The sequence below is a fragment of the Protopterus annectens genome, chromosome 8.part0 (assembly GCF_019279795.1).
Source record: "Protopterus annectens isolate FY-2018-M chromosome 8.part0, PAN1.0, whole genome shotgun sequence".
Lineage (NCBI taxonomy): Eukaryota > Metazoa > Chordata > Ceratodontiformes > Protopteridae > Protopterus > Protopterus annectens.
The window spans coordinates 867,443,510-867,470,655 of record NC_056741.1 but is presented as its reverse complement, the minus strand read 5'-3'; the positions used below and the strand labels follow the sequence as shown (position 1 = coordinate 867,470,655).

The 27,146-nt window shown below is 38.0% G+C and overlaps 1 protein-coding gene across 2 annotated transcripts in view; it reads right to left on the bottom strand.

Annotated features, from left to right (window-relative positions):
* Positions 1-3,029: 3,029 nt before the first annotated feature.
* LOC122809123 (LHFPL tetraspan subfamily member 3 protein-like) overlaps positions 3,030-27,146 on the bottom strand; it is a 57,257-nt gene continuing 33,140 nt past the window's right edge. The window contains exons 3-4 of one of the 2 annotated variants that reach the window (XM_044080381.1): positions 6,789-6,803; positions 3,030-3,185 (exon numbers count right to left, since the gene is read on the bottom strand). In XM_044080381.1, coding sequence (XP_043936316.1) covers positions 6,790-6,803 — 14 coding nt within the window. In that variant the 3' untranslated portion in view covers positions 3,030-3,185; position 6,789. The remainder of the gene's footprint in view (positions 3,186-6,788; positions 6,804-27,146) is intronic. The other variant, XM_044080382.1, reaches the window with a different exon arrangement.

The window sequence follows — 27,146 nt, the reverse complement described above, 5'->3', positions numbered from 1 at the left end:
CCCTCAGAGTCAGAAAGTCGATGAAAGTCACCCCCCCCCCCCAACATTCAGCTTTCAGAACCCTAGTTGCTACCCAAATTCAGGTCATCTGGATCATAGTCACTATCCCTCTATCCCACAAATTTGGGCTTGAGAAAAAAGCTTGATTTTGGAATAAGACAATTATGAATTTTAACATATATTCAGTGAAGGCAGAGAGCATGAAGAACACGGAAATGATCCACCATGTCGTTTGAGAGGAGCTGGCTTATTCTGAAAGAAAATTGACAGAGAGAGAGAGAGAGAGAGAGAGAGAGAGAGAGAGAGAGTGGGAGAGAGCGAGAAGTCTAAAAAAAGTGTTTCTGGACAGATCTCTGCTTTGACATGAATAATTACAAAACCTGAAATAAAACACAGGATGAGCAGACATTAACAAGAAAAGATAAGATATGTTATGAATCAAGAATAGGATCACCCATTCTGATGGCAGATAATGTTTGCTTGTGCCATCCTGTCCACCACCTTCTCTACTTAATGACTAAAGTTCAGATTCTATTTAACTACTAACTTATGTTTTCCCTTACATTCATAAGGATTATTCCCAAATACTCTTGCAGTCATCCATTACTGTTTTCATGTCATATTTCATTGCATCTCCTCAGGACCTTCTATATTGTATCATATGTTTATGTCATTTTGTTCACATGTATCTTCTTTTCTGAAAGTTGACACCCATTTGCATTCTTTGCGCTACTAACCAAACATGTTTTCTGTTGTGTACCACTTCAGAAAGACACCACATAACAGGTTAGTTTCTCTTTATATGGCTTCTGTAATTGTCAGGGCACCACTTTTGTTGACCTTTGCTGAACGTCCGTTATTCTGTGTCCTTAACTACAGCAGATATACAAAACCAGACATAATGCTTTAGGTGGCATCTTTAATGCAGCGTGTACAAAGGTATCATGACAACTTGTTAGCTACTAGTAATGCGTGTAACTCTCTCTATGATAGAAAGAAATCCTGCCAGGGTCTGCTAAGCTAAAGAAATTGATTCTAATACTCAAAGAGTTGCACGTTGACCTTTACTTGCAGAACAAGAGAGAAATACTCAAGACAAAATTCTCTGGCTTAGTGTCCTGTTAGATGCTATTATGTCATGAAAACATGCTTTAGGAGAAGTGAGGCAAGCCCACACAAGAGACTGACGTCAGATAGGACTTCCCTTCTAGAAGACTAACACATTAAACCTTCTCCTTGCAGTACATCCATGTGCGAGAATATGTACTACAACTTGATAAATTTATTCAACATCACTGAGCTGTTACACAATGTTGAGGCCATGAGCACTATGCTACTAATCTAAGTGTTCCTACCACATCTGCAGATGCTGTACTCAGCACTGCAGTCAAATTGAGATTTCAGCATGGTACAAACCACTGAGGTATTTTCACCACACTACCAGAGATGGTGCTGGCCATCAGAAGCAGGATTTTTGATGCTGGAAGTAACACTGGAATCAATGAAAGGAATTAACTAGAAGAATCAAAAGCCTCTTAACTTGACTAAGAGATCAAGGTAAGAGTCTTGTAGCACTGGAAGGTACTAACCACACCATTAAGATAATCTATCACTGCTTTCTACCTTTGAAGAGGTATCATTGTGAACATCTGAAATGCAGCTCCAACTTCTTCACTGTGCCTAGTAGCTAAACAGTACTGTTTATTTGTTTGTTTTTGTTTAGCGGGGGCATGCACTGATCAATACTGACCAATTTCAGGCTCAACCCAAGTGAAATATGAAACATCTCAAAAACAAAAAATACAGAAATGTAAGCGATAACAGATTAGCTCAGACAAATTACATAGAAATGGTGTAAATACATTCCTGTGAACAAGCACAGTGCAATGTAAAATCAAGCAGAGTGTAATGTAAAATACATACATCATTTTCTAAAGTGGGTCAATTTTTCAGTGAATCTTCAGAGAGGAGAAGAGACTCAGAAAGGAGATAGGTTAGGATGTGTGAGGATGCAAGGTGGGCACAGGAACTTAATAAAAAATCTCATATCAAAATTGCTAACACAGCAGAATCTTCTAGCTTGGATCAGCCCTTCATTAAATACCTCAAAACACCTGCATGAACCAAGAGTCTTAGGATTCAATCGAAAATGAGCAAAAAGTTTCTTAACTCCCTCTGGTGGAAACAGAAAATATTTGGGTCTGGTACTCTCTCTCTCACGCTCTCTCTCTTCTTCTGCACATTACCATGTAGGGGGATCTGGGGAAGGAGGGAATGTCCCTTCTTTGACATTATGGATGAATGGTTCCCTTCTAACCTCTAAATCTACATCCTGATATCAGTAAGTCACCCAGCTGGGAACAGCACCTCCTATGTTCAAGATGTGTGTGTTTGACAGGCTAAACAGATGTATGGAAAAGCAAACATTGCACCGATTCTTATCATGGTTACTCACAAGGCCGGGAAATTGGGGGCCACAGATGTTCAAGATGAAAGATTAAACCTCATAGCCACCAACATAAAGGCATAGTGTATATGGTTTTAAATGAGGGCTTGTGACCAAAAATATTCAGATGAAAAATGAGTGTAAACAATACAAAATGCAATACTTTGAAAGAGAAACAATTAGCTAACAATCTCAGAATTAAAAACAATCAACTGAAATTCTCTGCAAAATCATGATCTAATTAATTATTAGTGAAATAGTGGAGACAAGAAAGAAGTTTTTAAATGGGAAATGTTTTACTTCTGCAGCAAGAAAGCAGAACAAAGAAGTAGTCTAGATCAACGCGACATATATTCTCCTTGGTGCTAATTGGCTGATTCTGAAGGTCCTCTATTGTGAAGGTTTAACTGAATTTTGAGCAGATATGATCTCCATTATAGGCTTATAAATAATAAACAGATAAAACAAAAATAGAGAAGGCAAATGTATAAAAATGTTACATCTATCTATTAGTTTTCTAATTTTTATATATTTAAAGCATTTTTATCCCCTGCATGCAGAGTATCATTGGTGAATGCACTCATCATTTTAAAATGCCACTTTTATTGATATAAGCAATCCCAACAAGCCATTTGTAGTAATACCACTTGTGCTTTCCAACTGTTTACAGACGAACTTTTGAAATTGCCAAAATCATTCACAAAGTTATGAACAGCATGGTGAGATGTGTGTCACAAACCTGTAGAAGTAAAGAAAAAAACTGTCAGTTCATGGCATGTTATATAAAATGCAATTTAACAGTTCTTTTTAATTTATTTATCCAAGAGAATCTAGGTTCCACTATACTATCATTGCCAGAGGTGTTGAAAAGAAAATACTGGAAAGAAAAGTGGCAAATGTCAGCTCAGTGTGGTCTAGTGGATGTGTACACTGGACAAAATATTTGTTGCCATACCAGTGGCTGAAGTTAAAGACAGGAGAGGGGGTTCTGTTTGGAGAGGAGGGGTGCAGTTATGTTGTACTGATGTACCGCTAGGAGGGTATGACTATTCAGTAGTGTTTATGGAGGCTAATTTATTTGATAACTGCAGCACAGGCTGTAATGTGCTACTGTTTTTCTGTGATTTCTTGAGTACTATACTTAAGTAAATATTCTCAAGACCAAAGCAGGCTACCAATGGAGCTAGCAGCTGTAATGCAAGAAAAATGAGATGAAAGACCTTACAGTGTCTTCAGAAATGCACCCTAACATGAGTCAAACCAGCAGGCAGCAACTCAATGCAGAATAGGTGGATAGAGATTTTTACAATGTCAGTGGTGGGCCTAGATGTATTGAACCAAGATTACAAGGCCATTCTGGAGGAAGCCCAAACAATTCAACATTTAATGATTTGGCAAAAATCACACAATGATATAAGACTCTAATAGAATTTGACCAGTGCTGCTAAGCTTCCTAAGCCAGTGCTCTGCTAGAACACGCTATCTTATTTATAAAGTTATCTTCAACATATTTATACAGCAAACCATAGATACTGATTACCACTTGCTATACATAGGTGTTTAAGTTTTCTGGTTCTGACATTACCAATCCTCCACTTGTTAGAGATTTAAGAAACCAAACTTACATACGAAAACATGGAAGCAACATTGTAATGGGCTTTTAACATGACATTATACATGCAAGGCTGTTGTTCCTTTTTCAAGACTATTTTGTTACCTTGACAGACACTCCTCATGTTTGCACTCAGCCTTAGTACTCAGTCTCCTGTGTAAAAAAACTAACTGCTGCTGCTAGTCTTATGTTGCAATACAACCATCTTTGCACTGTTTTAAATTAGCTACATGCAGCATTTATGCTAGCCAACTAACTAACATTTATATTATAAGAGATGCATCCTTTTTTATTATCAGCTGATCATCTGCCTCTGCTTGGACGAAGAGGTCTAACTAGCCCTGATTACACCCTGCTGAACTTTGCATAATAACATCCTACCCAAAGAATAGCCACAGACTTTCTGCAATGATAACTAAACTGTTTCCACACTTTTTCAGTAATTAACCATACTTAATAGACCCTCCCTCTCCAAAGAGGCATGTCCTTTCAAAGCTCTCATTTAGATCACCAGAGATGGGTTCATTTCAGGGATCATGATATGCTGACAGAGTGGTTAAACCCATACTAAGGCTTCCCACCAGCAGTAGCATCTTCTCCTGTTTTTCTTTTCCAAATTATAAATATCTAGTACACATGCTGTCATGGAGCTACACCAATGTGGTTTGAATACAGTGAAGTAATATCAAGAAAGTGCACACAATGTTTTAATAATTAATTTACAAAATACAATCTGTTGTCCAGGGTAAGGACTTCTAACTTTCACAGTCAGATTGGACAGCACACAGGCCACTTACAGAGCTGGGTCTTTGGCCCAGAACATCCACAGGCCCTTGTTTCACCACTCTTCCTTTGAACCAGTGTTTTCCAGTGCCCCTTTATCTACAGTAACTGCCTTTCACACAAAGTATTATTTATACACACACACACACTTTTCTGGAAAGCTGTCAGAATTCTTCAATTCCCCACAACTTTCTTCCTGTCACTATAGTACTGAGACTTCCAGTTAACTGCTACTCTTAAATCAAGCCAGATATGAAACACGCCAATTAGTATTGCATTCTTTGGTAGGGGGCTGTAATGCCCCTGCACTGGCCCAGTAATCAAGGAGCCTCAATCCTCACCACGGGCAACAGCTAGTACACATTGGGAGGATGACAAGTACATACACAGTAAAGTACAATTTCCTTTAAGAGCACACAGAGACCACAATCAGTCTGAGGTTGGTTTCTCCCTCTTTCTCCAAATCCCCAATTAGACTCCCCACTGGCACATCTATAGGGTTGAGAGCTCAGCTGAGTGATCAAGCCGAAACCTCCAACACCCTCTCTGTCCAACCTGTGATTCGTGTCCCTACCCAAGTAGCTGACACACACACACACACACACACACACACACACACACACACTTTGAGATTTGATTTATATATATATATATATACACACACACACACACACACACACACACACACACACACACACACACACACACACACACACACACACACACACACACGGGAAAGGCTGGCACAGGTTTACTAGTTATGCCCCTTTCTGCACAGACTATAAGGTAGTTATCACTGCCACCAGCCATTCTTATCAGCTAATTAAGGCCCTTACAAAGGGTGTCCAATCCTACTGTGTAATGTTACTATTAATCCAAATGGTAGTCTGACCAAACAAGGCTATTGGAGTGGCCTGTACAGTGTCACCAAATACATATGCAAGTACACTAAGAGCTTAAATATGTCTCACAAATATCAGCCCCAAAGACAGGTTTAAATATATTTAATAATAAATAATAAAAGAACAAGACAATACTCAGAAAACAAACACAGTTACTTCAGAGTTCAAAAATCACAGGAAATATTTTAAAACAACATTGCAGAACAGTCTCAAATAAATACAGAAAACATCTAAACTAATCTTTACTATATTTCTATCTATATCTAAGAGATATACTTTACCCTAAATCTTACTTACAGCAAGGCAAATGCAGATGGTGATGATGATGACTGGATGTTCTTGCTAGGTCGAAAACAAAATACAAAATGCACAGTCTCTCTCTGAGAGAGTTCTTAAATCAATATCACATTTTACTGCTGGGTTAGCCTGGATGACATCACTTTTTGTCAACTGCCTTTAGTTCCCAGGATAAACAGAATTTCACATCTCTGTATTAAAATACATATCTCTCAGATGTTTACCAGATCTTGGAAGTTGTAAAACAATAAAACACTTTACATTTTAAACCTAGCATTTTTTTTCTTTCAAGATGATAGAAAAGCTTCTAGCTCTAGACATTGTGTCTGCAACTGCACTAAAAGTGAGAGATAACATCTCTTGTTTATGGCCCAGCACAGTTTATTTTCTTTTAGCCTGACATTACTCCTGGCTTTACCCATGTTAGTGAGATGCCATTTTATACCCCCATAACTCAGACATGCTTACCATTTTCTGCCTCCATGCTCTTGACCCATGCCAGGGATCAGCTGTAAAATAACAGCTTCTCAGACCTTCTTCCTAAGAAGAGGAGGTGTCAGAAGGCATCTGATCAGACTTTATGATGATCTCAAGCTCACTACTGAACATAGCATACCAATTTCAGACTACTGCACTACCTCAATCCCAAAGGGCTGGCCCTATCAAAGTTATATTACAACATATCAAAAAGAATTGCAACACACTCCATAATGCAGCATATTACATATGCAAAAATAATAGGACTTACCTTAAATTACATTATCTGCAGCATGAGAGTGGGGGTGAAAAAGAAGGAGAAATATTAGCATTTTTTCACTTTTTGCTCCATACCTATATGCTCATCTTCCACAACAAAGTACATACCTACACATTCTGCTCTATTATGAACAAATTTGTCCTTAAAGGACTCATCAGTGATCAGCTGCCTAATATTCAGACACATTTTCGTGCCACTCTTTAAGCCACTCAGTGAAAGGACATAGACCAGGAATAATGACAGTACTGACCAATAAGCTTATCAAATGCTAGATGCTACTGTACTACCTCTTGAGCTCACCCAATGTGAGATGCAGCACACTGTAGACTGGGAACTGAGACATGTTTCTATACAAAAACCCACATCTGGTGCTAATGACAACTACTGTTCCTTTATCCTTTGGGGAGGAGGATCAGACATGTTCCTGTACAAAATAAATAGGTGATGTAACATATATGAACCAACAGTACTACTGTTCCCTCTTTGTGTGTGTGTGCATGGGGGTTCAAACATGCTTCTGTACCAAAATGACATTTGCTGCAATGCTTATTATGTGTATGTATGTGTGTGCGTGTATATATACTTTGGCTTTGTAGGAAGGGGCAAACATGTTCTCGTACCAAAATGCATATTGACTGCAAAACTTACTATAGTGAGCTAACAGAACTACTGTTTTCTCAGCCTTTGTTGTGGGGGGTCAAATATGCTCCAGATGTGTCTCTTCTTTTCACCTGGTGAAAAAATTGCCTACTCTAAAGTTTTTAGACCTAAAGCCACTCCTCAGACCCAATCATCAACAACACTGCTAGGCATCTCTTTTGGGCTAAGAAAAACATTTATTAATTTGTACTTTTTTAATCAGCCATAGCTAACCTGCAAGGTTTTCAGTCTCCTTCTTCTTACTGGCCGACCCATTGATGAATGGGTTTCTCGGTTCTATGTAGGGATTAGTCTCTCATCCCAGAGGTTCATGTGCAGCCAGTGAAGGTACAAGGAGTAGGTCATCAATGACCATGTGCTGGGTATCTGTATTTTGGTTGTGTGATACTTATGACAGTAAAGTGAGGTGACAACAATCATGAAGGGCTGCCTGAATCCATGTATACTAATCTCCACCAGGCATATATATGTATTTATATTTACATTCAGGTCTAAGCAGCAAGCAGCACTTTGTCCAATACTCTCCTTCCTAAGTGAAGAAAGCAGGCCATTGGTAACTTACTTGCACTACACATCTTCCCAAATAATTTACAGACAGATAGTACCTCTCTCTATTCTCTCTCTCTCCCCTTTGTCCCAGACAAACACACAAATGACCACACTTTGGATTGCGTGCGCACACACACCACACACACAAACACACACACACACACGCACACACGCACACACGCACACACACACACACACACACACACACACACACACACACACACACACACACACACACACACACACTCCTAGTTAGCTTTTATCAATTCAGATACTATTAAAGCCAGACCCCTTGAGGACACAGATAGCTTCTTTTCCTCTGTGCTATTAGGATTGCTGAAGAAATTTCTGTTAGACATATTTGGAATTATATTAAAAAGAACTGCTATATTGGTGGTTCATGCATCTGAAGAGCTGGCAAGGAGAGATAGGAGTTCCTGTCTCTCTTGTCATTCATAGAAGATGCTCCCAGGGAATAAGCACAGTCCACAGAGAGGAGTAGTTATTAAAAGTTGTTCATGAGACAAATGTTGGGGGGGGGGGATGGTAGGCCATAACATGCCCCTCCCAGCAGAAGCAGTTGAATACACCTCCCATAGAATGCCCTTAAGACCCATGCCAGCCCTAGCTCACTCAGAGAAAAGATTTAGGGAAAGAATTTGAGGTAAAAGTAGCCTAGCAGGTAAGCTAAGGACAACCACTAGGCATTCTTCAGCTATGTCTAAAACCTCAAAGACAATGCACAACAATGTGCCAAACTAATTGAAAATGGAGCCACCTATACTGAACTAAACACTATAGCAAATTTATTGCCCAATAAGTTCAGCACCAATTTTACCCCACTCTCCCCAGGGCATCTCTCAAGAAATGCACTCAGCCACAGCTCCCCCAAATATCACAAGGGAACAGGTCTTTAATACGCTCTACAAAGCTAAAAATACTGCATCATTGGGCCTTGACAACATTGCAGGATGGCTCCTTAATAGCAAGAAACATTACCTATTGGGTCCACTACAAGCACTATTCAGTCATTTCCTCCAAACAGGCTTCATGCCAAATGAACGGAGGACTGCAACTCTTATCCCTCTGCTCAAAGGCAGACCATTCATGTACCTGGGAAATTACTGATGCATAAGCCTGACTAGTTTCATATGTAAGGCTTTGAAAAGAATAGTCATGGAAATGATAAAACAAATAAATATGAAACTTTCAGATACTGGATCCAATCCATTTTGGTTTTGTTAAGAGCAGGTCTTACATCCTCAACCTGGTAGATTTCTTTGAGAAGGTCACCAAAGCATTTGGCAAGGGAAAAATGGTGCATAATGCCTATGTCGATCTGGCAAAAGCATTTGACACAATACCCCACTCAGACATTGCAGGCAAGCTCACAAAACTAAGTATAAAACTCTTTGTCACCCACTGGATAGCCAGCTTGCTCAAGGATACAACACAAAAAGTCAGGATAGTTGAGTTTACCTCCATGAAAAGGCCAATGACTAGGAGAGTCCTGCAGGGCTCATTGCAAAAGCTGCTCCTTTTTGGCTTCTATTTCTCTGAAGTTAAGGCCAATGTCAAAGGCCTGTGACTGACCAAGTTCAGAGATGATTGCAAATTAGGCGCAGTCACAAAAATCTTTCAAAGGCATAAACATCCTCCAAGAATGTCTGGTGCAGACAAATAACTGGTGTCAGAGTCATTGTCTAACACTCAATGCCAAAAAATGCATAATAGTATCTTTCAGGAGGATGACCACCCCTGAAAATTACTGCATTGATAATACACCCCTAACAGTTGACGCTGTGGTAAGAGACTTGGGAATGTATGCAGACAGTGACTTGGCCTTTAACCATCACATGTCTATTTTAGAAAGGAAAACATTGTATGTTGTGCAACTTATAAGGATATTACTGACTTTTTTCAAACAAACTGCTGACTGCTCCACCCTCCCTCCTCTTTCAAAATCAATCTTGACCAGCTTTTTCTCAAAAAATCATGATAAAATGACCCTGGGTACAGCAGGGGACTTGTAAAATATTAGGAATATGAAGGAAGAAAATGTTAACAATATTAATTAAATAGCGCAAGGGACTAAGAAAAGTGAAGGGCTAAACTGAAGAAAGAATACTCAATTCAGTTCATAGGACCATAGGATCATGGGAGATTTCTAGGTTATCGACCCGGAGGGCATTTCAAGCCTAGCCATTTCATCCAAATGTAATATCATAAAAGTGTTAGTTAATACCCTAGATTGCATTTAGTAATGACTGCCCATGTCCAGGAGGGTTGTGGGTGCTATCTTCGGTAAGAATTTAAGGTGCTCCATCCACTCGTCCAGGTTCCTCTTAAACAGTGTCATATATGTGCTCTGTTTCACATGAATAGGTAGCCTATTCCAAAGAAATGACAGTCACTGGGAGATACATATATCCTTCCGGAATGTCCTATTTAAGTCGCAGGCCATATTTATGTCCCTAGAACGGGTACCCTAGTCTCGTCTGATTCACAGATATACAGCAAGTTCATTAGGTTTGGGTCTGTGATTGCTTTGTAAGCCATGCATAAGTCTCCCTTATGAAGTCTATATGATACAGAGTATAGTTGCAGGGACTTTAGTCAGTCTATGTAAGGCACATGCTGGAGTTCCTTGATCTTCTTTGTTAGAAACCTCTAAGGTCTCTCCAATTGCTGCAGATGCTTTGTACGGCACATGCTGAATGGGGAATTATACTCAGTTATGGGTCAGATTAGTGCTGAGTATGGAGGGGTATAAGGTCTTTTGCTCTTGAAGCAATGCCTTTACTAATCAAGCATGTTATGTTAAAAGCCTTCCTTACAATAGATACATGGTGGTCAAAGTTAAGGTCATAGTCAACTTGTGATCCCAGGTCCATTACCACTTCTTGGGTACTTAGGGTATTGTTGTTGTTATGAAAGTGAGTGTATGTGTCTGTGTGTGTGTGAGTGTATGTGTCTGTGTGTGTGTGTGTGTGTGTGTGTGTGTGTGTGTGTGTGTGTGTGTGTGTGTGTGTGTGTGTGTGTGTGTGTGTGTGTGTGTAGGTGAATACTAGGTTAACTTCCCTAAAGGACCATTTTAATCCTAGCCAAAGTCCCAAAGTCAGAATCACCTTGTTGTCTCACTGAGGTATAGACCTTAACCATTGTGCGAAACCTACACTCATATTTATATGTGAGTATATACATTTATAATAAAGGACAGACTAGGCTAGGAAGAAGGAATAGTGGATGGCTAACAAAGAGGTTAAGAAAGCAGTCACAATGGCAAAGAACAAAGTATCAGGGAAACACTACCAGCCTCATTCTACCAGCTTCTGGAAAGGGATTTGACAGATGGCACTAAAAACTCTTATCAGGTTGCAAGGCAAAGACAGAAAGATAAATAAAATAGTAATCAGACATCATATTATTCTACAGGACATCAAATGAAGATGGTAGGAGTACATCCATCAGCTTCTGAATGAAGAAAACCCCAAATAAGCAGCTGCACTGCTCCATGCACAGCTTATAATGAAAGAGGAAGAAAAAGACTCCACCCCAGAATAAGTAAAAAACAGCACTAAAGAAAATGAAATCGGAGAAAGCAGCAGGCTAAAAACTGAAGTTTAAAACACGTCGATTTGTTTTCCATTTGTGGTATCACTGAAAACCAGCCATGTCACAGTACAGACACTGCATTTTTAAGGTAAAAGATGACATTCATTCAGTCTTTGCCCTACTTGTACTCTCCATAGCAATTAACAGTGTGAACAACGGCATCTTGCTGGGCTGGAGCATTTCCACTCATTCCTTGGTCTCTCTTGCTTTCTACTTTTCTTGATTAGTCTGCCTCTTTTCTGTCGGGATCTTTGCAAAGAATGGGCTCAGGAATAAACTCTTCTAGTAGTTACCTGCTGCAGTGTGGGATTTCACAAGGCTTCATCGTTTGGCCATTGCTGTCTGCAGTTTATATGCTTCTGTTTGGAGATTGCTTATGAAGCACTGAACTGAGTTATCACAGCTGTGCTCATTTCTCTCATATGTAATTTCTCTGGAACAGGTGATGGTCGTTGGACCACTCACAATATTATTTTGAGTCCATAGAGATATGGTTCAGCAAATCACCTTAAGGATGGAGGCCTTGGTCATGTACCACTGCTGGGCCCTCTACATCACTATGCCAAAGCCTGACTATTGTTTGCATTCATATTATGTTGGAGTCTGCGTCATTGGTGAGTAATGGTGGTGGGACCTAGTGGTCTTCAATGACCAGCTGTGACACTAACGGACTATATCATAACTGTTGCCAAAATATTATGTTTTCTTTTGAGGAATATCATTCGAATGATGTACCTTTTACCATTAGAAGACCACCTAGTGGTAGTTCATGCTCTGATATCTACCCAGTATAACCACTGCAACACTTAGGCTCCCTTGCACTAACCTAAGGCAGCTTCAGTAGTTGCAGTATCCAACAGTTATCTTTCTCTGTGGAGTATGCAGGTAAGATCACATCATTTCTGTACCATGAAGTCAGCATTTCTTTCTCCTCAACTTGATAATCTGTCACTTGATATTATTAGTACTAATTTATTATGCCTTGCACAGTCTGGATCCTGCATATTTTAAGAAATTACTGGTCACTTAATAGCAAGGTTATATCCTTCACCTGGCTGATAAAGGGGTTTCTAATCCTTCCCAAAATGCATTTGAAACGTATGTCCCTTTGGTTACTTGGCATGCTTCCTGTGAAATTCAGTGCTCTAGCATGCATGGTGTAGTGCTACCAGTGACTGCTTAAATAGGTCCTTAAACAATTTATTTTACAAGGCCTATTTTCAGCCTAGTTGAGTTTAACATGCCAATTAGCAGTCTTGTAGCCTGATGTAAAGTATCAAAGTTGTGAGCTGCTAATGAGCTCAATCCTGCAGCCAAAAAGAGTCTGATTCCATCTGTTCCATTTGCCTGTGTGACCCTGAGCACATGCTCATGTCTGAAAAGAAGCTTGTACCTAGTAGGTTTATACAATTAACACATTTAACAAATGAAAAAAAACATGACTTAACTGTTAAGATTTTATGCAGTTTTTCGCTCATTATTTTACAGTTATTGACTGATTTATTTCTAAATGTGGCTAGGTTTGAGGCATATAAATAAATTTCTGAGTGACTGATTATTCCCAGATTTATATGCAAGTCAGGGTACCCCTATGTCCAACATGAGCAAATCACTATTTTGCACATCTCTTATCACCACTTCCACTAATATTTCAGGCCATCCAAACATCAGTATTAAAGTTGTCCCATTTGCCCCTCCAACACACACAAATACACATTAGTTAATTCGATGACTGTACATTATGGACTTCCGCGGTGGTGCAGCGGTAGCATTGTTGCCTCACAGCAAGAGGTTCTCCCGTTTGATTCTTGGCTTGGGTTGGGAGGGCCTTCTGTGAAGAGTCTGCATGTCCTCCCCGCGGTTGAGTGGGCATTCAAAAGACATGCGTTGAATGGGCGTGCCTTAGTTGAAGGTTGGGAGTTGGGCTGGCAACTCAACACCATAAAACTAACTGCCAATCATTAGCAGAGTTTTGCTGTGGTGACTTCTAACTGGGAAAAGCTGAAAGACCAACAAAAACAACAACATTTTAATTTTTTTAAACATTTCTACACAGACCAGACATCACCATTATAAGAATGAACAGAAAAGGGTTCAACAAGGTCTGTGCAGCAACCTTTGATCAGTGAGAGGTCAGTATTAGAACCCTGAATAAGCCATTCAGCCAGATTTTGAACTACGAGGAGAGATGAACTGATGATCAAGATGGAATTAGTCAGTGAATTCAATGTCAAAGTCCTCTACAGTGAGGAGCTCGTAGCGCCAAGAAAGTTTTTAGGAATTAGTTTAGCAGCAAGTAAGATTAGGGGTTTAGTCGGTAAGAAGGAGAGATGAAGTTCTTCATTTGGCAACAATGAACAACAACAGCCAGTGAAGGACCAATCTACTTTTAATGTGGTTAACTTGGGTTCATCTTTCCTTTGCTGAAAACCAGGTTTTATCAAAAGGCTTGAATTCTTTTCCTGGCTAGATTGTCTACCAGAAATTTAAATATTAAAATGTTTTTCTAAACAGACAAAAAATGAAAATTATTTTTTGGAAAAAAGTATACTTTTTGCTTCCTAATCTTTTCACAGTTAACTTTGAGAAATGGATTTTATTGACTATTTTATAAGTTCAAATTTTAATAAAAGGAAAGTTTATAACAACATGTCCTCCCCTCTGTAAGTGTGGGTTTCCTATGGGTGATCCAGTTTCCTCCCACATTCCAAAGACATGCAGTAGGTAGACTGGACACTCTATATTGGCCATATGTGTGAGTGTGATGCAAGTGTGTAGTGTGGATGAACTGCCGCGGCAGGGCTAGCCACCTGGTGGTGTATACCATGGCTCTAGATTACTGTCACTGTTGAAGTGACACTCTGACCCATGTGGAAAAAGGGGTTGTGGATGGATGGATGGAATAAAAGGCATTTTACATGGTTTGGCCACTGATAGGTCAGTCAGAATCATGGCAGCTAAGGGGGTAGTTCAGCAAATTATGGACATTCAACAGTATACAAATGCTATGAACAAGTTGCTACCAGAAGTTTATCAGTATAAGAAAGTTGACAAAAGTGTGTTTTTCCTGTTACAAAATGACTGATTATTTATTAGTGGAGCTATCTAATGAAGGTATTCTTTCAAATAAGTTTTAGAGTTTTTAAAAGTTATGCATCCCAAGTTACCAGTAACTTTTGATATACCTAAAATAAATAAAAATCTTTAAAACCTCCCCATTTTTTAGACCAATTGTTTCTGCTAGGGGATCTAAGATAGAATGCCTAGCCATGACTACATGTTTAACAACCAGCTTTTTAGCAGGATTAAATACCTAATAAAATATTCTTTTGATTTTGCTAATAAGCTGAGAGAAGTTTTATTTGTTAATTACTGTTTTGGTGACCTTAGATGTAGTATTGTTATACCAAAAGAAGAAAGAATTGAAATGGTTAAAGTCTTTTTAGATGAACATCATGAAGATTTGGGGATTAATATAGATTTTTCTTTTGTTTTGCTTTGTTTTTTGAAATTAGTATTGATGTATAAATTTTTCATGTTTAAAAATGAGCACTACCAGCTGTTACTGTGTGTATCCAGGGGGACAATGATGGCCCCAACTTATGGGAACATATTTATGGCAGCTTAGGAAAAAAAACATTGCAAAATGTATATTTGTTTTTGATACTTTTTTCCTCTTGGAATCAACAATTGAGGTATGTGTCTAATTAAAATGATTTTACTACTTGTTTTTTGCTCCAGGTACTGTCTTGCTTTTGTTAGTGTAATGTTTGTTTAGACAATGCTGTTTTGGTAGTGCACTGATTTCTTTTTATAATAGTTATTAGATGTCCTCTGTCTGTCTGTCTGTCTGTCTGTCCCTCTCTCTCTACATATAAAACGTCTATAGAGCACAGTGGCACAGCAGACAGTATTGTTGCCTCAGAGCAGGAGGTTCCCTGGTTCGATTCTCAGCTAGGGTGCTTCTTTCTAGAGTCTGTATGTCCTATCTGTGCTTGCATGGATTTCCTCCTGGTGTTCTGTTTTCCTCCCACATTCCAAAGACATGCAGTAGATGGATTGGACATTCTAAATTGGCTATATATAGGTGTGAGTGTGGATGTGCAATTGTGTGGTATGGAAGAACAACCGCAGCAGGGATAGACACCCAGTTGTGTGAAACTTGGCTCTAGATGATTGTCACTGCTGAAGTGACACTTGACCCACAGGGAAAAAGGGGGTGCTGCTGAATGGATATAAAATGTCCACAGTCATCAATCCTCCTTTTAATGTTTCCATACACTTTTAGCAGTTCTTAATGATAATTCTTAAAATGACAAAATCCTTACACTAATTACACTTTCAGGCAGTCAAGGACCACATATAATCAGCAGAAAAACTTTACACATATTTCTTACAGTCATTCACCCTTAAATCCTGTAATGCAACTCACAGTTAATGTTTACTAGCAGTCCCAGCACACACTGTAACCTTAACTTAATAATAATAGTAATAACAGTTAATATTCTATCTTTCATTACTTATTTATTCTTGTCAGTCTTTCTAAGTTTAAAACTGATTCTCTGCCTTGGCATCTACACCACTCCTTTTGTTATTTCTGCCTCGCTCTCTCTGAATCCTTGACTTCCATAGGTAATACCAGTCTAGTAAACCTATTCTCTACATCTTCTGCTATATCTTCTCTTCATTTCATTGTCGAAACCCAACATTGCCCAACCTAAAATGAATCAAATTGTCAACAATTATAAGGCCCAGCAAAACTGTCTGACATTAACATTTTTTTATTTTTTCATTAACACTTTGTTGACCAGGTTGATCTTGCCTAGGCCAACAGTCTCTTTTTCAGGCAAGACCCAAGGTGGCATTCATACTCATTAGGGGAAACTTGGCCTGGGTACCATTGATCTTCCACTACTCTTTTCAATAAGAGACTGAAATTAGTGTCTCACTCAGTCTTACTCTTTGTCTTTAATAATTAGATACCCTACCTACTAATACTCTAGTAACATAAGTGAAGTAATACTTAGAAAGCTCTGCTAATCTGTCTGCAAAGCCTTTTTCAGAAGAGAAGCAACTCTCTACTTCTATTCTTTGGGCACTGAGGGAGTCAGGATGTTGTAATGGTATAATATGCAGCAGTACTCCCAAAGTGCACTGTGAAAACAAAGCAGCATTGTGTGAAGACTGACAAGTTATCATGTGTGTGCATAAGAGTATAAAAAAATAAAATAAAAAGGCACATTTTTGTCAGGGTACTCACCAGTGCAGTCTGTAGTTCCACCCCTTTATGTTTGAACTAAACAAATAAGAAGATTGACAGCACACCAGTATTCTGAATTCATGGCAGCAAGTCTTAACATTTAAAATATGGAGTTTTATATGAACTTATGAACATATGAACTTTTATATGAACTTACAAATGTGACTGCTTTAATTCTTAAGGAAAGAATAATAAAATTTGTTGGAAAACATCTTTAATAGAAGTGTATTTCTAATAGGACTTTAGATATTTGGTAAGTTTTGCCAAGTTCTTGTATAATGTGTTTTTCATCTGTCTTTCTGGGGGTTTAGATTTATTCTATTTAAGGAATGTGCTAATAATTAAGTTTGTGTTAATAATTAAGTTAATTGTTTCTTTACTTGAATTGATGCAATAATTAATTAATCAGCTTCAAATAGTGTCAGGATTTTTTTAGTAAACTGCAAAGGGTACCAGTTCTTGAAAATAAAGTTCACTTAAATTGAAACCTTTATGTTTTTGAATATGTTTTCATTGCTCTGGAATGTAAAAATACCTCATGGTGAATATGAAACTGCTTCAGAAAATAAATAAATAAATAATGAAATAGAGTTCCTTGACTTAGTAACCAGGACGTTAGATCAGATTACGGAGATGGATGTGGTATATTCAGTATTTAGCAGGGTATCTTACACAGTGTCACATTTGGCTGCTGAATACATTTGAAACACTTAGAGCTGGTCCTAGAATAGTTGGTTTTGTCTGATGAAGGCGGGGTAATTTAACTTGCCGAAAGCGCTTACTTTTATTGGAATTTTATCTGGAATATTAAACCTGTGTTTGGACCAGTTTTCTCTTATTGCGTGCAGTCCGCTTTTCAGTAGTTCTTGGTCCTAGAATAGTAACATAGGTAAAGTATTGGCTAGGCACTAAGACACAGACGGTCAGTAAATGGGATGTGCACAATGAATGGATGGCGAAAAATGGAGTCCTAAGTGGTCATTACTGGTGCTGGGCATCTGGCTAGGTTTAAAGGAAAATGTGCTTGTTCACTGATAACATAAAGTTCTGTAACAAGACTGATACACAAAACATGGTACAGAATAGATGACAAGAGACTTGACAGGAATGGAGAATAACCTAACCCTTGCTAGGCAAAATAATGCACTTGGGAATCAAAATCCAAGGGAAGGAATACACAACAAGAGGGGCAACAGTAGCAAACTTTAAGAAGCGGACCTTAGTGTACTTAGTATAAACAATTAATGAGACAGAGCAGCAAAGGTCAACTGAATACAGGGATACATGGGAATATAAATAAATAGTGACATGAAGTTATTTTCCATCTGTGTAGACAGGTGGCAGTATCGCACCTGGAGTACTTTGTGTAGCTCTGGGGATGCCAACATTTTATGGACATTGGTAAGATAGAAAACATACAAACAAGGACAATAAAATGGTATATACTATCCACTAGAAACCATATAAAGAAAGATTAGAACAGCTTAATATGTACCCTCCTTATGAATGAAAGTAGAGGATATCATGCTAGGGGCAATGAAATACCTTAAGGAAATCCACAGAGTCCACATAGGCAGAATCCTTCAATAAAATAATTGAAGTATGAGAAAACAGAGCACAGTCTGAAATTCAAAGATGCACAACTTGAGGCTTCATAACAAATCATTATTTTACAGGAAGGGGTGGGTGACTGAAACTGCCTTTTAAAAATGTTTGTAAGATACATTAAATAACAGAATTAAAGACTAAACATGGACAGGTGTACTGCATGCCTTCTGAGGTAGAGTTAGAGCTAATATTAATATGGGGCAAACCAGGTGGGTTAAGCAAGCAGTTTGTCATCAAATTCTGCATTCAACATGCTTACATTTCTATAGCTGGACTTTGTAGAAAATATGGCCATACATATACAACTGAAAACTATGACAGCATGATGGTTCACAGAACCACTGCAAAAACTCTGAAAGCAGATATTAGTAAGCATTCAAATGATGCAAAATAACCTGCTAGCAGAATAAATCTGATGAGAAAATAAAAAAATGGATACATTTTCCTTTAGCATAAAAGGTTAAATTTATGTAGATACTTTTTCTATAGGGTATAGCGACCTGACATCTGTCATAGTACAGAGTGCCTTAATGCTATAGCTGCATATCATTAAAAAACATCACTTTACATGCAAGGAGCAAATGCTTACAAGACAAATGCAACATGATGGATATCAGGAGACTTATCAAATGATAACAACATGCATACCTAACTGTTTTATATATACTTGTGACAAGGGGTTTATCTGAGAAGCATTAACTTTCATTTAAGCCTGTCTTTCATATCCTTTTAATTCAGACAAAAGTGTTACATTTAATGCTTTTACCCATTTGTTTTATTTAATCAGATAAAAAGTGGAAAGTCTTAAAATGCAATTTTTATTTTATTGAAGATCAAATCATCTGTGGTCTGGATCTAGTTGTAAAAAGGGAAATGCAGATGAAGGTCATATATATTTATTCTGGTTGATGGGTGGAGATTAATTTGTTAGAGTACTGTTAATGAGAACAGTAAGTGAATGCGCCATGAAATAACCAGTCATTGCATCATGATCACAAGTCTTTTCGACTCAGAAAATGCAGACATATAGATACAAAGGGCATTGGGTCTCTTGGGAGTACAAAAAAACAGGTAACAGCAGAGCTAATGTGAACTGTCTGCTTAATCTAGCCTCCAGCACTAAAAACAGTTCACACTGATTGTGCCCAAGGAATAATTTGGTATGCTGATGCCTTCTAACTATAAGTTGATTTTAAGTTTCTGATTGAGTCCAAGTCATATTTCTGTTTTAATTGCCAAAATAAAGTCATCTGCATTAAGCATTTAGAACAACACATAAATATATTTACACATATTTTTGTGACTGCTTAACTACTATTTTAGTGGACTTGAAATATACATTATAAATTTAAAAAGAAGTTATTTAGTGTGCATGCTTCAATATGTGTGTGTTTGTGTGCGCACGCGTGCGTGTGTGTGCAGGCAAATGTGTCTGTGTTGCAGGATGTAGGGGAAGTAGAATTTGTAGAATTCGCTGATGTGTTCAATGTACTTTCAAATATCTGGAAGAAGTTCAAGGGTTTTAAATATTTTTATACTCTGTTGATTAAACAAAACAAAAACAAAACCATAACTTTAACAGTGTCCATCCATGACAATTAAAAACATACCTCTCAAACTGTCCAGATTTTCACAGAATGTCCAGATTATTTCCTCATATTTTTGGTCTGCTTCGCATAAAATTTGTAGTTTTGTGGCAAATCACTAAGGACTGAAGTCACTATAAATAAAGACATGCACTTGAGTTTCAGACTTCATAACCTTCTGAAACTGCATATTAACACAAATCATGTTATTCTAGCAACTTTATAAATTTATAAGGGCAATAATTAAAGTATGTCCCTGATTTTGGGCCTTTGCCCCCCCCCCCCTATTATTTTAGTCTTTTTCCAGATTTCTTACAGTAAGAAGTTGAGAGGTATGATTAAAAATATTTTTATAAAGATGACATTTTTAGCAAATCACATTAATTCCTGTTTGGCGGCGATTCTGTTAAACTCAACTTCATTGCTTTTTGATGTAAAAAACAGGTGATACAGTAGGTAAGGATTATCATGCACTTCACTGACATTTGCTGCTGCTGCTGCTCATGTGTTACTCTAGCAAAATAGAGCTTGATGAGCTGTCTGTGCTTTACCATTGAAGACATGGAAACAAAAACAATGTTTTGCACCAAGCTTTGTTGCAGAAGTTAAGGCATAGACTTAATTTTAAAATAAGTATTTGGTTTAAAATTCTGCATTTAGTGTTAGATAAAGTAATGCTATCCCTGACTTTGTATAGGCCACATACAGAAATCCGCATGGAGCAGTTTGTCAGAGTAGGATTTACTGCAGTCTCTGTGATTCCTGGAGTTCCTTTACTTTTATGTCTGTTTGTATATATGTATGCGTGTATGTTTGCATGTATTCATTTATTTTACTTATGTAGACAGTTTGTGAGAACAGCACCCTCCATCTCCCTTCAGAAAGCTATTGGCTCATGGTCCAGTTTCTTTCCCAGTGGCAGAAGATGACACACAGGTCAGTAGTTATTAACTGCTATATCTTACCATTAACAGATTGCAAAGGTATGGGTAAGACATACATGCTAAATACTGAACCAGGGCACTCTGAGATGGGCTATGAAAACAGCGGCTGCTTGTAATGTTCGTCTTTAAGCAGGGGTGAAATATGCAACAAGCTGGGCATAAGCATGGTAACAGTGAACTGTCTATTGTGAGCTAAGATTACTGATGCTACAAGGGCCCTCAGAACCCTTAAAACACAAAAATATTATGCTGTCTCGATTTAGGGCAAACAACCTGGTTTTCAGAATCCACAGAGATATAGGTTCATAGGTGTTTACTAGGCTAACGACCGCAAGGGCCTTTTTAAGCCTAACCATGCATCCCAAATCTCTGACAAGTTCTGATACCCTTGATAAGTGTAAACGGGGGTTTGGGAGATGAACCATTTACAGGTTACCTGTCTCCATTAGAGAATGGTGGCATTTTGTTTAAGGAAACTAAGGATTCTTCAAATTGTGGTGGAATAGTCCTTCTCCATTTCTTGGTTATGTTTTTTTCTTGCCACTGCTACAATTGACCATAGAAGATAATAATTTTCATCAGTCATTTAGATATTTTCATGTATGTTAAGTAAAACTATTAGCTTAGTTAGAGAAAATGTGACAAACCATAAGGCTTTCAAGAATTCCTCTGTTTTAGTCCAACAAGATTTTATAGAAGGACAATCAAAGAAAATGTGAGAACAATCTGCACTAAAAGTCTGTTTTCATCTTCAACATACTATTTTTGTATTACTAATTTGAGCCATTCAATTTGGTGTTAGGAAGGATCTATACATACATTTCCAAGAAAAAATGTGTTGATAAAAAGACCAAAATGTATTTCTAATAGATTTCAATAGTTCAGATTTGTTCTCATCAGACAGATATTGATATGTTATGGGCTGAAATCTGTCATTTGGATTACTATTGTATATAAAGAAGTGTAAAGTTTGGAAATTAAGTTCTCTATTTTAGATTTATTACATCATATTTCATAAAAAGTTGAATTAATTCTGGAGGGTTTTTTTTATAATGAAAAGAGATATGACAGTGCTCTCCACACGTCACAAATACAGTAAAGACTATAGTACTGAGTGTAATCCTTCTGTCACCAAAAATTATGTTGAGGCATAAAGAAAAAAAGACTGGCTTTAACAAATGGCTAAACACTTGGTGTCATTCTACAGATATCCTGTGTGTGTCAGCATGGGATGAGATGCTTGACAACTGTTTTTTTTTTCCTTGCTGGTGCTCGTCCTTCTCTATCACAGATGGCAAGCAGGTGGATTCTTTTGTTTAGATGCTTTAATACATAAAAACACATCAGGATGGATAGCAGCTTCTTAAAATATAAACGAACTGGTTAACAAACAGACCTTACATACTACATACAGGCTTACATAATCTCAACAGCTTACTACAAAATGACAGTCAAGCTCGCACGTGCTCAGTATTTATACACTTGTGCAAGCCCTTGGATAGCTTCTTAAAGGTACCTACACACACATTGAACTACATCCTCCGTCTTAAAAAGATTGCCTTTTGAAAAAACAATATTAGTGTCAGACATGCATTACTATAAACATTAGAAACAAAACACAATGCTCATGTCCAAGTTGCCTTGTATCTGTTACATGGTTTAGAGATAGGACCAAATCTCATAACATAACAATCTGGACTAAATTTAGCAACAGGGATAGTCTTTGGTGAAAGACTTGTATCAGGAACTTCTGGATTCATCACAGGAGTAGGAATGTCCTATAGAACATCCTCTGGAATTGGAACACTGGACAACTCCCTCTGAGATAAAGAGTCTTTCTAACAGGCTATGTGCTGTGATATAGGTTCAGACACTGGTATTAAGTGCTTCCAATTCCACCTAAAGTCTGCTCCTTGCGATTCAACAATGTATGATCTCGACTCTGGGCAAGTACTCTTCACATTGTCAATCCGATCATAACCTCTGGACATTTGCATCCTTACCACTTCTCCTTCTCGTAATGGATTGAGCAGTTTGCTGGTCTTATCATAGTAGGATTTCTGGGTTAAACGCTTCTTCAACAGATTGGTTTTCACTGACCTGTTGTTCTTGATATATGGAACCAACAATTGACTACTGATTGGTAATGTGGCTCTGATTTGTCTTGACAGAAGTCTCTGAGCAGGTGAACCAAGATGTTTATCACGAAGAATATTTCTGAGATTCAAGAGATTCAGGAAAACATCACTATTATCTTGTTTTGATTTCTCTAGTAACTGTTTTGCACTTTGAACTGCAAGTTTTGCCAAACCATTTGACTGCAGGTACTCAGGGCTACTTGTAACATGAGTAAAGTCTCATTCTTCAGCAAATCTTTTGAACTGTTGGCTTGTAAACTGTGTGCCATTTTCATTAATAACTTTGTGCAGGCTACAATGTACTGCAAAATTATGCTTTATCTTAGCACTGACTATACTGGATGCTAGGTTAGGTAGTAAGTCAATCTCGAACCAATTGGAGTAAGAGTCTACTAACACCAAATAATGTTGAACATTCCACTTGAAGGTGTCTGTGGCTACTGTCAACCAAGGTAGTTCCGGAATCTGGTTTAACTGAAGTGGCTTTGTACTATTACACATAGAACAAGATGAAAGTGCTGTCTCAATGTCTTGTGACATAGAAGGCCAAAATCGAGAAAAAAATATCCAAAACAACTCCATACGTAAAAAGGCAAACGCTGGATGTCTTCTGCAAAAATCAGTATATTTAATCCAAGAATTATATATAAAACAACTTTAAAATTATATACACGATAAGCGCTTTCCTCCCGATATTAAATTACAAAGAACTTCATCAAATAAGGCAGGAAAATACATCAGTGTGATTTAACTAGATGAAAACCAATCAAAATTCAATAATGGCAACACACCCTCCCCAAATAAACCTATCAAGTGATATTAAAATCACACACCTCCAAAGCGGAAATGCCTATGCACAAGTTCACCATAACACTCATTCAGGCTAATTAAATTGAAAACACATGAGTAGAAATATATATCTATATATATATATATATATATATATATATATATATATATATATATATATATACATATAGACATATACACACACACACACACACACACACATATATATATATATATATATATATATATATACACACAATGAAAAAAGCCTAACTGGCACAATATAATGATATAAATAAACAAATATAATTCATTATTCACCTTTCCAGGGGCTTCAATTTTAAGAGGAACTCGAATGATTCTGTTCCATTTAACCCTGACCAAAGTCAGGCATTTAGTTTAATCTGCCAGGTGAGCTCTGCTTTTTCTAAATACAAATTCCATGTCCCCCTCGCTCAGATGTATGAAGCGTCTCTGATATTACAAACTTAAAATTATGATTTTCATTATGCATAATGTGTCTGGCTAATGCATTCACATCTTTTTTTAACCTAATATCGCTCAAGTGTTCTGCCATTTTATTTCTTAATTTACATTCAGTTTTCCCCACATAGGAAACAGGGACAAACTGAACATGTAGCACAATATACCACTCTAGATGTATTACAATTAGGCTTACCCACAATTTTTATATGATAATTATTAATAATTATATGACTCGTTTCTATCACGTCTACAAAAAATGCAAGCCCCACATTTAGTCATTGATCCATATCTTTTAGGTTCACTAATGCTTTCCAAAATATTTTTGAAGTTTAACCCTCTCAAATGAAGAACCCTCAAATGAGGGTTTACTTCCTAAAATATTACTTATATCATGTTCACTTTTAATAATTTCCCAGTTCTTAAATATGTTTCTAATATTATTACTATCTGTATTAAATACTGTTATAAATTCATTAGGAAAAGTGTTTACCTTATTCTTCCTATGTGTAGAGCTCATATTTGTCCCATATGCTGGTTCAATCATAGTATACCCTTCACTGAATTCCATAATGTTACTTTGTACAACTGAGTTTTTTCCTCCCAAAATAGGATTGCAATAACCACACTTAAGTTTACTACTAACCTCATTACAGAGGTCCCTGATCAAACTTAATGGGTATCCTCTCTTAATGAAAATATTTGATAGCAGTTCACATTCATCCAAAAATACATTCCATGTGGTACACATGCGAGCTGCCCTCACAAATTGTCCTTTTATGACAGCTCTTTTTTGTGCATAAGAGTGATTACTAGAATAATCCAAAAATGAATTAGAATAAGAAGTTTTACAATGTACTTGAGATGTAAATCTAGAATTTATTGTATCTTTCTTAATCAGCACATCCAGATATGAAATATCATTGTAACCTAGTGCATGGGTGAATTTCAGGAAGGATGTAGTATTATTTATGTACTCCAATAATTCAGTTATTAAGTGCGTAGGCCCATTCAATAAGATGAAAATATCATCCAAAAGTGGATATGTAGTCTACAGTGGGAAAAATATATTGATATATTGAACAGCTGCATGACCGCCGAATCATACACTAATCCCCTGTATGAACACGTACACAAATGGATGGATCTCATCATACCCAATAGAACCAAGATGCTCTCCTCCAAAAAAAGGAATCCAATCTGGTGGTACCCTGCTATAAACAAACTCTACAACAGAAGGAGGAAACTGATGCGGAATATGGTGAAGTCCCATGACTGGAAAAACTCCCTTATCAGACTCAACAAAAAGTTGAGATGCCTCATCAAATCCTCTAAAGCTAGCTATGAAACCAGAATTGCAGCAGATAGTAAAGACAACCACAAGGCCTTCTATAGTTATGCAAAGAATCTCCACAGCAATACCCACATTTTCTCGGAGCTATTGCACAATGGCACCTCCTATACCGAGCCAACAGATATTGCTAATATACTGGTCGACAGATTCAGTGCCAACTTTAACCCCTCTCCCCCACCAAAGAACCAATCACAATACCAGTAGATTGCCAGGCACCCAGTATTACTGCTGCACAGGTTAAAACCACACTGTCCAAGGCCAAGAATACAGCTTCTATGGGACCTGACAATATCCCTGGCTGTGTTCTACATGAACTATAGAGTGAACTGGCACTTCACCTATGTGCCCTGTTCTATCACAGCCTCACCTCAGGCTTTGTCCCTACTGAATGGCGCACTGCTACAGTCATCTCTCTCCACAAAGGAGGAGCGACTACAGACCCTGGGAACTATCACCTCATTAGCCTGACATGTCTGATATGCAAAGCTATGGAACGCATCACTATGGACCTAATAAACAAGGATATAGGGAATCCCCAAACTCTGGATCTCACACAGTTTGATTTTGTGAAGGGTAGATCATGCCTGCTTAACCTGGTCGACTTCTTTGAGTCAATCACCAGAGCTGTGGATGAAGGCAAGGTGGTTCATACAGCCTACCTTGATCTGGCCAAGGCCTTTGATACCATTCCCCACTCAGGAATCATAGAAATCCTCATTAAGCTAGGTATCAACCCCTATATCACTAGGTGGGTTGCAAATTGGCTCACAGATAGAACCCACAGTGTGAAAATAGCTAACTCCCAAGTCAGACTGCCGACCAGTCACGAGTGGAGTCCCACAGGGTTCGGTCCTGGGTCTTCTCCTGTTTAGTATCTACTTCTCTGAAGTCTAGGCCAACACGAAGGAACTCTGGCTGACAAAGTGCACAGACAATTGCAAGTTGGGTGCCCAAGTGATGTTGACATCCTACATAAAGGCCTCACTAAGACCAACGACTGGTGTCAGAACTATGGCCTTAAGCTCCATGCCAAAAAACGCACCATCATCCTCTTTGGGAAAAACCCGGTTCCCATGAATTACCACATCGATGGTAGTCCACTGAACACAGAAGGTGTTATAAGAGATCTGGGAACACAGGTTAACAGCAACCTCTCTTTTGACCACCACATTGCCACTGTGGTCATAAAGTCCTTCTATGTGGCACATCTCATTACTAAGGGTTTTGCATCCAGGAAGAAGGAGGTCATTGTCTCCCTCTACTCTTCCCTCATTAGGCCAGTCATTGAGTACAATGCCCCATTTGGCATGTACCTCACTTGACACCTGCAACAACTGGAGAGGCCACAAAAGTACCTCACAAA